General features: G+C 39.9%; 1 protein-coding gene across 1 annotated transcript; it reads right to left on the reverse strand.

The window, feature by feature from the left end:
• Positions 1-3,806: 3,806 nt before the first annotated feature.
• LOC104790580 (plant-specific TFIIB-related protein 2-like) lies at positions 3,807-5,206 on the reverse strand. Its single transcript, XM_010516353.2, has 2 exons — positions 4,312-5,206; positions 3,807-4,211 (listed from the first exon to the last, which is right to left on the reverse strand). The coding sequence occupies exons 1-2, from the start codon at positions 5,159-5,161 to the stop codon at positions 4,042-4,044; spliced, it is 1,020 nt and encodes a 339-aa protein (XP_010514655.2). The 5' UTR covers positions 5,162-5,206; the 3' UTR covers positions 3,807-4,041.
• Between the last annotated feature and the right edge of the window lie 5,795 nt (positions 5,207-11,001).

An 11,001-nucleotide genomic window follows, 5' to 3' on the forward strand; every position in this document is an offset into this window, starting at 1 on the left:
GTGCGGTCCATTATGAGTCCGCGTGCCCTAGTTCCCTTTAAACCCTTACGCTATTTAAGCGTCCAACGCCACGAGCTTAGGTTCTGGAGACTTGAATAAAATATAACTTTTCCCAAAGAGAGATTCTTTGTGTTCTTGTCTCCCCTCTCTTTCTCGCATCTTAGTCCGGGACTGGGCTTGAAAGAAACCCTAGAAAGACCGATCCGGGATCGATCTCTCTAGACGGCGTACGACGCTTTCCACCGCTCGTGTACACCGCCGTTCGAACCATATCGTCTCTATCGCACCGCGGTCAAACCGATCGTTAGTTGTGTTTCCCTTTCGCCCCCATCTCTTCCTAGTCAACCGAGGTCGAGTTTCTTACTCGGTTCGCTAGCCATCGTTCGTCTCCGTCCGTCCGTCCGTAGCGTCCGTCCGTCCGTGCGACTCGGCAGACGACCGCGTCCGGCGTTCACATCATTAATGGTCACCATTTAGCACACTAATTTATTTCTTTGCAATTTTTTCAGCTCATTCAGCTTCTTCAGCTCATTTTGATGGTTCAGCTTATTTTTATTCATCCCATCATTATTCAACCTACTGGTTCAGTTTGTTAATCACCATTTGCAGCCTTAATCTAACTTTTTCAAAATTTATAAAAAATAATTTGTTAAGTAACTTTCACTAAGATACATTGATGGAAATGCTCTAACAAAATTTCTATATGGTGTGGCCCAAATGCTTTAAATGCTTTATGGGTGTGCTGGGCCTGTGTTCCCTATACGATTCACTATTACATTTGGTTTTTAGACTGACTGAATTTTAGACATGATTAATCATATACATAAAAGTAAGATTTCACTCTCTACTTATTGGTCCATTTGACAATGCAATTAAGAAATTTATTTATTTTAATCCACAAATAAATAATATTTAATCATGACATTTAACTCACATTATAATATAAAACTGAAATTATATAAATTATTCATTAACTATATCTTTCCACTCAATTGTATTAAAACACATAATAAATTAGAATTGTAACTCCTATCTATATTTCTTCACTTAATTGTATTAAAACAAATAATAAATTAGAATTTTATGTCACTTCTATTCCTATAAATACTCATTCTCTCATTCTTTCATTCTCTCATTCTCTCATCCTCTTCAACTATATCTCAAATTTTATTGTTGTTATTGTTGTTAATACATATATTTTTTGATGTTTTAAAAGGTTTCTCTTCATAGTTTTTGATATTTTAAGTAATCATCTTAAACTTCATTGTCTATTTTAGATTATCATCTTGTAAGTAATCATTTTTTATACTCTTTTACTATATTCACCCCACAAAGTCATGAGGTTGAAAAGATCCATGTCTAATTCTATATTCTCTTCTAACACTCAAATTTAAATGGAGTAAAATATAGAAAAATAATATAATTAAAACACATAATAACTTAGAAGTGTAACTCCTATCTTTCTAAATATAACTGTACATCAATTCTGTTCCTATAAATACTCATTAATTCTTTTATTCTCTCATTCATTTATTCTCTCATCCTCTTTTACTATACCTTTTTGTTTTGTTTTGTTTTGTGTTTTTTGTTGTTGTTGTTGTTGTATGAGTTAAAAAATCAATTCAAATATCATTGTAAAAGCTTAATTCTAAATTATACTTTTGGAGTTTGTAAGGTATATATTACATTGTTTTTGATGTTTTTAAAGGTTTATCTCCATTGTCTATTTTAGATTATCATCTTATAAGTAATATTTTTTTAATATTCTTCTACTATATTCACCCCACAAGGTCATGAGGTTGAAAATATCCATGTCTAATTCTCTATTCTCTTATAGCACTCAAGTTTAAATGGAGTAGTATATAGAAAAAGAATATAATTTTTAAAATATGTCATCTAATTAAACCCTTTAAAGATGAAACCATTAGTATGAAATCTAGCACTAGAATTTAAATTGATGAGTGAACATTTAGAAAAAGAAACCAATAAGACAGAAGTTTTCCTTGAAATTTTTTAAAAATATTTAGATTGAAATTCATATGATGTTATACGAAAACTAATTTAGTTTGTCACTTACAAAATAATATGAATTTGAATATGTATGGGGTTTTTTTTTTTGACAACTATGTATGAGTTTATATCAACAAAAAAAAACAAATCATGTGTAAATTTAAAATTTCCGTGGACCACTTGGTATTTCTCTAATAAAAAAAAAATTGAAATTTTATTTCTACTTAACTCACATTTAATGTCATGTATAATTCTACATTTAACTCAAAAGTAACTCCTACCCAATAATTATTATAAATTTCATTCTCTCACTAATTTGTTTATCTTTCAAGATAAAATGTCTTTGGTTAAATTCTCATATTGTTTATTTTTGTAGCTATATTTTTAGTTATATTATATATATATATATATCTTCTATTCATATTTCTTTAAACTTTGAAAATGAGGAATATTTATACATAATAATTTTATATAAAGTTACTAATTTTTTTTGATAATTTTGTTTGATACAATTTTACTATAATACAATCTTAAGAAAAAACCTATTATTTGATTATGTTATTGTTACCAGAAAAAAATAAAATATTATTTTTATAAATATTCGGAAATAGAATAAAAAAACATTATGCATTCAACTACGCATTGCGTGGAATAGTACCTAGTTAGCATATAAAACTAAGTTTGATGATGAGTTTTTTTTCTTTGGGGATTAAAAGTAGTGATTATTACAGCAATTAAGTGAATTTCTTAACTTACTACGTACGGTTGTAATACTAGTACATTATAATTTCCAATTCTAAAATGTGTAAAACATGTAAAAATTGTGGAATGCATCATCTATTATTCTTTTAAACATATACAAATGGTAGAAAACGTATTCTAAGATTTTCATAATGAATTTCATTTGTCTAAAAACCTACACGTTTCTTGTTATTCTCAACAAAATCACGATTTTTTTTTCAAGTTTTTATCTTCATATATGTCTATCAAAAAGTTATTCTGGTTGTTTTCTTTATTTTTTTTTTTCAAATTTGGTCTTATCTATTAGTAAAGATAGTTAATGCGCAAGTGACAATTTACAAATAATTTATATGGATAATTTAAAAACAAATCCATATATATTATAAATAATAACTTCAAGTTTTTGATATTTATTCAAACGGGAAGGATTTAAATGTTTAATTATGTAAATCTTACAAATCCAAATTAATGATGAGATATATATGGATAAATTGAAAGAAATCCTTTATAAATTTTTAAGATAGATTCTTTGGTTTTTACATAAATAACTTCATAACATCTTGTACATTCTTTTAGTAGTGTAAATGTATAAACGTTCTTTTTTAAAAGGTTCAAGCATACATTTTACTCATAGTGGTTAGAGAGTAAACATATAATTAATTAACTAATTAACTAAACAAAACAAATATTACCCTTCTCAAAACAAAGTTCAAGCTATCAACTGTACTTTTTCTACCTCATCTAGCTCGAATATATCTGCAATAACTTGGCACACTTAAGTAGCTTTCTAACATACATAGAAAATTTCTTGCTTAGTTATCTTTGGAAAGCAATACCCCACTTATATTAATTGGATAAGTACAGTTATCCGAGAGAAAGTAAACAATTGTACTTGTACAGTAATAGTATGTTTTAACTTGCTTTGTGATCATTGACGTTTGAATCACATCCTTTTGGTTAAAAAATATATCATAAATGACATGAAAATATCTCACTGGGATAAACAATTAATAATAATCTACTGGCATATGGGACGACGGCTTCTAACTATTGAATGACCAAAACTCTAGTTTTTTCACATTTTTACTTTTAATTTGTTTGATAATCTAATCGGTCCATATCCAAAACGCATTTAAATGATTACAAAAATGCAGTCTTGAATATATTTTCTTTTCGACAAGCAAACGTATATTCACACACACATACGTAAGTAATGCATTAGAAAAGATACCACAGTAAACTTAACACCAGAAATTAATCCCAAAGCTTCTTTCTTAGGTAGTGACTTCCCTATACTGAAAGTTTTGCAGAATCCCAAGAAGCTATGATATCTCTTAACTTCTTTATAACGTCTTCTTCACAAGCATACCAGTTTGGTATAATCTTCGAGGCGCAAGGGAAGATATCCTTTACAGAGTTCTTGATTGTATTCTCCACTACTTTTGAAACGATCGCAATTTCTGCAAATTAATACCAAACAATTATAAGCACAATGATCAGTCAGATAAGCTTTTTTAACTATAATAGAGTTAAGGAAAGGAGAATTAATGATTAGGTTACCTCGAATAGGTCTCTTGTTGGTCTGAGATATATGAGAGATGATGAAGATAACAGCAGCAAGAATAGACTTAGGGTTTCTTCGGATAACAAAATTCGCAGATTTCTCCACGGCTTCTCGAATCGCCTTTATCTCTCTTTGACCTATATCAAGCTTGGAACAGAAGCGACGAACAAGTTCTCCCGTGTTTATTGTACTCGCATTGGCACCAGACACAGAGGCTTGTTCTGACTCGAGAAGATGCTTTATCACCAAGGCTTGTTTGTGTATATCCTTCAAGCTAACACCATTGGCAACCATTGATATCTCTTTCAACGTCCTCGACAGGTTCAGTTCACGACAAGCCGTCGAAACAGAGGCAGCACAGAGAGCGTTCAACTTCTTTCCTCTGCGTAGTTTCGTGTTAGCGTGACCATCGAATCTTGAGATAATCTCGCAAGCCCTAGACTTGATTTTGATATGTAGGTCTAGCGCCTCCGTGATTCTCTGGGTTTCGCCAAAGGCTTTCCTGATTAGGTCTTCCTCATGATTCTTGACTTGGTTCTGTGCCCGGTACAGAGTCGAGATTTCTTCTTTGGAGACAAAGGAGGAAGCGTTTTCTTTAGGTTTCTCGATGACGGTGGCGAGATCGCCGGATTTGAGAAGAGGGTTGGTTGGAGCACCAACACGATTTGGGTCTCGATCACTGCCATTGTCGTCGGAGGCAAAAGTTCTCCATTCCTCAAAGAAGTCGATGATGTGAGCTTCAAGGACGAGGCCACACTCTGAACAGATCGTGTCGCCACTACTGTGGTCGATCACCATTATGGTCGCTCTCTTGCAGTCCAAACAAGTTTCTTCCTCCATTAACATATTTTTAGGGTTTCTTTCCTTATCTTCGTGAATTTTTTTCAAGGTTGATTCAATGATTTGTTACCAAAAAACAGACTATTTATTAACGGATGGAGTAAACTAATTCCTTTTCCTAATAGGATTTTGATGCTTTTACTTTTTACAGTGTTCCTATTTTACTAATAGTAAAAAGGAAAATTTCTCTTTTTTAATTCATAAAGACAAATTATTTACTAATAGTAAAAAGGAAAATTATTTCTTTTTCTCCAATTGTTGGAGTAGCTATTGTCCAAAATAAAAAAATAAAAACAAATGTTTTGTAACTACAATACAATAATATTTACATATGTATACGGATTACAAAAAAAAAAAATTTATATCACATCAGTATAATCTACAGAAGATATAGTACATAGTGACAGAAATTTATACAGTGAAATCTATATAGTAAAAGCTTATCTTACTGATCCACTTAAAAATCTCTGATGGATATGCAATCAAAACTACATTTTCTTCCTTAAAAAAATATGATGATCATAGAGGAAGACAATTTAGTGGCTCACCAAGAACAAGCCAAAATCTCAAAAACCACAAGTTCTCTCTTTTTTTTTTTTCCTCTGCAAACGGCGACGAAAACACCTCTTAAAACCCTTAAGTTGTCGCTTCTCCTCTTATATACTCGGTTTAGGTAACTAAACCAAACCAACCAAACCAAAATCGCGAATTAAAACCAAACCCGATGAACCCAGAAATAGTGGTGTCAATCGACATACCAATCCCACTCTCAGGCCACAAAGTACATCGAACTATCGGTATCACATGAGTTGGGCCCTCACGGCCTTGAGCAAACAAGTCTAATGCCACCGAGTATCTCCCGACTAGATCTACCTCAACACTTCCCACAAAATTTCCCCATTTTAGAAACTTTCTAACTATGGAAACCTCCTTTTTGTGGAACTTCCTATTTATGGAAACTTTCCATAAATAGAAACTCGAGCTATTTCTCTTTTTCCCATGACAACAACAGTCAAACACAAAGAAAAAATACTCATCTTATTAATTTCAAAAATGTCATAATCGTTACAACCTCAATGAAAATACATAAGAAAAATAAGATACTCTGTACCTGCTCCAACCACGGACTACAATTTGGACCCGACTAGACAAATTCAAGTTGCCGCTTGCTTCTCAAACCATTTCTTAAACCTTGCCTTCAACCTTGCCTCGGGCTCCCAAGTCTGCTCCTCGACTCTATCATAGTCCCACAAGACTCTCATCAAAGGAATCTTCTTCTTCCAAAGTTCCTTGACTCTCCTCTCGAGCACCCTCAACGATCTCGCCTCCAAGGTAATGTTCGGCTGAAGATCCTTAGGAATTTTAGCCAACAACTGATCACCCTCATGAAGACACTTCCTCAGCATCAACACATGAAATACCTTGTGAAACGCACGCATAACCTCAGGCAACTCCAGCCGGTATGCCACTGGTCCCACCCGCTCAACCACTCTGAACGAACCCATGTACCTCGGACTCAACTTAGTCTCAGTCAATGACATGTTCGGACCCTGCAACATGGCCATCTTGAGGTACACTCTATCACCCACCTGAAACTCAAGATACTTCCTCCTCTTATCAGCATAGCTCTTCTGCCGATCCTGAGCCTCTTTCATGTTCAGCCTCAGAACCTGAATCTTCTTCGAGGTCTCCTGAACAAAATCCACACCATAAATGCTCCTCTCCCCCACATGAGTCCAGCATAACGATGTACGACACGGCCTCCCATACAATGCCTCATAAGGAGCCATCCCAATACTCGCCTGGTAGCTGTTGTTGTAAGCAAACTCTACCAAGCTCAAATGATCTGCCCAATGACCACAACAATCCAACACGCACATCCTCAGTAAATCCTCCAAAATCTGGATCGTCCTCTCCGACTGACAGTCCGTCTGAGGATGGTAGGCTGTACTCATATGCACCTTCGTGCCCATCTCAGCCTGAAATTCCTTCCAGATACCGAGGTGAACTTGGAATCTCTATCAGACACAATACTAGCAGGCACACCATGCAATCTGACTATCTCCCTCACGTACTTCCTGGCCAAAATCGCTGCTCCATCAGTCTTCTTGATGGCCAGAAAGTGCGCATACTTAGTCAAACGGTCCACAATGACCCAAATCGCATCAAACGTCCTCGACACAAGCAATCCCACCACAAAGTCCATCGTGATCATATCGCACTTCCACTCTGGAATTGGCAAACTCTGCAATAATCCACCAGGGACCTGATGCTCTGCCTTCACTAGTTGGCAAGTGTCACGCTTCGCAACCCAATCGGATACGTCCTTCTTCATCCCGGCCCAATGATAATACCGCTTGAGGTCATGGTACATCTTGGTCGGTCTTGGATGAATAGAGAACTTGCTTGAATGAGCCTCTCTCAGTATCTCCTGCCTCAAATCCTCACCTTTGGGCACACAGACCCGACCATGCACAAGGATAGTACCATTAGCAGAAACTTGATACTCCGAACCCGCATCCTTAGAGGCATTCACCAGCCCCTCATGACTCTCCTGAGCTAACCGCACTCTGCACACAACCTCAATGAACTAATCTCACCTACCAACGCCTCTATATCCTGCTCCTGAGCCGAAGCCGCACTATGTCCAGATCATAATTCGCTACTAAATCCATCCAACGCCTCTGCCTCAAATTCAGCTTAGGCTAAGTAAAAATGTACTTCAAACTCTTAAGATCTGTAAATACCTGTACCTTCCCGCCATACAGATAACACCTCCAAATCTCCATAGCAAATATCACTGTTGCCATCTCCAAATCATGAGTAGGTTAATTAGCCTCGTGCATCCGCAACTGCCGTGAAGCGTAGGCTATAATCTTCCCCTACTGCATAAGCACACAACCCAACCCCACTACAGAAGCATCTGTATACACAATGTAGGGCTCGTTCTGCTCAGGCAATGCTAACACCGGTGTGGTAGTCAACATCTGCTTGAGACTTACAAAACTCGCCTCACACTCCGGTGACCACACAAATGGGACCTCCTTCCCTGTAAGCTTAGTCATCGGCTGTGCCATACTCGCAAAACCCAGAACAAACCTCCTGTAGTAACCCGCTAAGCCCAGAAAACTCTGGATCTCAGTGGCACTCTGCGGCCTCGGCCACTCCTTGATGGCCTGAATCTTCTCGGGATCCACCAAAAATCCCTCTGCAGAAAAAATGTGGCCTAAGAATCCCAACTCACACTGCCAGAAACTGCACTTATTCAGCTTAGCAAACAACTGTTGCTCCCGCAGCTTCTCCAGAACTGCTCTCAGATGTACTGCATGCTCCTCAGGACTCTTGTAATATACAAGGATGTCGTCGATGAAAATGATGACTGACACGTCCAGAAACTCCTGGAACACTCTGTTCATCAATCTCATAAACGCAGCTGGCGCGTTTGTCAAACCAGACGACATCACCACAAACTCATAATCCCCATATCTCGTCCTGAAGGCAGTCTTCCTCACATCTACCTCATGTATTGGAATCTGGTGATAACCCGATGCTAGATCAATCTTGAAGAACCAAGTAGCACCCCTCAACTGATCCAACAAATCATCAATTCTCGGGAGAGGGTACTTGCTCTTCACCGTGACCCGGTTCAAACCCCGATAGTCGAAACACAACCGGAAACTCCCGTCCTTCTTCTTTATAAACAACACTGATGCTCCCCACGGTGAACAACTAGGACGGATAAAACCTTTACTCAATAAATCCTCCAGCTGCTTCTTCAACTCTGCCATCTCTGCTTGAACCATCCTATAGGGCACTTTAGACAACGTCGTTGTCCCCGGTTCCAACTCTATCATGAAGGGATCCGACCGAGATGGTGGTAACCCCTGCAACGACTGGAACACATCCTCAAACTCCTCCACAACCCAAATAAATCCTACAGAATACTGCCCTACTGACTCCGGCATAGAAATCGTAACCAAATAGGCCTCACGTTCCTTCCCGATCATATTCCCAGCCTGCACAGCCGAGATCACGAGACTCCCCGAAGTCGGTGTCACTCCCTCGAAAACTAACCTCACTTCTTGACGCTCAAAGATAACTCTGCCCCTGTAACAGTCTTAATGCACCCTATGACGATGCAACCAATCCATACCTAGAATCATATCATACAACTCCACTGGACTGATAATCAAATCTGCCGGTCTTGACTCCCCCGCAATCAGAATCTCCACATCACTCGCTCGACCAAAGACCCTCAGGAACTTCCCTCCTGCAACCATGACAACCCCCATGCTCACACCGGGATCTCGGCTGATACAAGCGCTTTCCGCGCACTCCGGAGTAATGAAGCAATGAGTTACTCTAGAGTCAAACAGAATGTGGGTTCATGTGATCACTCACAAACAAATACAAACATAATCTGCACTAATGAATTGACCAAGTTCGCATCTCAGAAGTTATACATGTGATCACTCCTGTACTGGTGCCACCAGTCTCCACAGTCGAATACAACCGCGATGTCGACTCGATTCAACCCACCGGCTGCACACCCTGTTTCACTCCTGGTTGACTTCTAGCCTGCACCGCTGCTACTGCCATCTGCTGCAACTTGGGGCAACGAGGCTTGATATGCCCCGTCTCCCTGTAGTAGTAACACACTCGGGTATCTGTCCATGGCTCCGTCACTGCCCGTTGCTCCATCACTGCCCGCTGCTCACCTCTCTGCGGACAGTTGTTCACCTTGTGGTCCCTGCTACCACACCCAAAGCATCTCGCAACACTGTGCCTCGATCTCTGTATATCATCAAACTTCCGCTTCTGCCCATGCGTAGGCTTGCCGCCCTTGCTAGGAAGAGAAAGCGGATGGGACCGCTGTGGCTGCACCGAAGGACTTATCACAACCACTTGTGACTTCAAGTCGTCCTCTATCCCAGCTGCAACCTCAACCAGCTCCGCTCTCGTAGCATAGCTCCTCACTTGCACCGAGTCCTCACATCATCCCGCATGGCCAACTAGAACCTCCGCACCTGAGCCGACTCTGGCTCCCAAGCCCGACCTGCATACCCCACAAGCCGACTGAACTCAACATCCAGCTCCCGCACTGTACGGTCCCCCTGAGTGAACCCCAAGAACCGTGCCTCCATGCGATCAAGAGCCTCCTGTGGAAAATATTTGGAGTTAAACTCCCTCACAAAATCCACCCAAGTCATATCCCGCTGCACCCTCCGTGCTGTCACCGACCTCCACCACACACGTGCATCGCCTGACAAGTAGTGCACTGCCAAATCCACCCTAAACTGGTCGGGACACCGAAGCGACCAGAACAGATCCTCCTTCCGCTCCCTCCACTCATCCGCTACACTCGGATCCGTACCTCCTGAGAAAGACCCTGCTCCCACTCGCTGCAGCTGCACCATCATCTGCACATACTGAGCGTCCACTATCTCGGCCCCCGGCTGCACACCTGCCTACAAACCCGCCACAAGTTGCACCACTGGAACCTGTCCTCCAACCACTGCCGGCACTACTGGAACCTGCCCACCAACCACTAGCGGCACTGCTGCTGGAAGTTGCGCCAAAACCTGAGTTAGTAAGCCCATCAAGATAACCTCCCAGCCTGGAGCACCCTACGCTGCAACCCCCACACCCGGGGCAACACCTTGACCGACACCAGGCCCATCCGCCCCGTCGTCACCCAAACCAGCCTGGTCTCCAGACACATTAGGATGAACCTGTGACTCTGCTACCTCCTCACTGGCCTTGCTCTGGGTTACACTCTCACTAGCCTCGGGAACCTGACCTCGTCCCCGACCACGACCACGACCACGTCCACGACCACGACCACG

Source organism: Camelina sativa, chromosome 6 (genome assembly GCF_030686135.1).
Source record: "Camelina sativa cultivar CO46 ecotype springtype chromosome 6, ASM3068613v1".
NCBI lineage: Eukaryota > Viridiplantae > Streptophyta > Magnoliopsida > Brassicales > Brassicaceae > Camelina > Camelina sativa.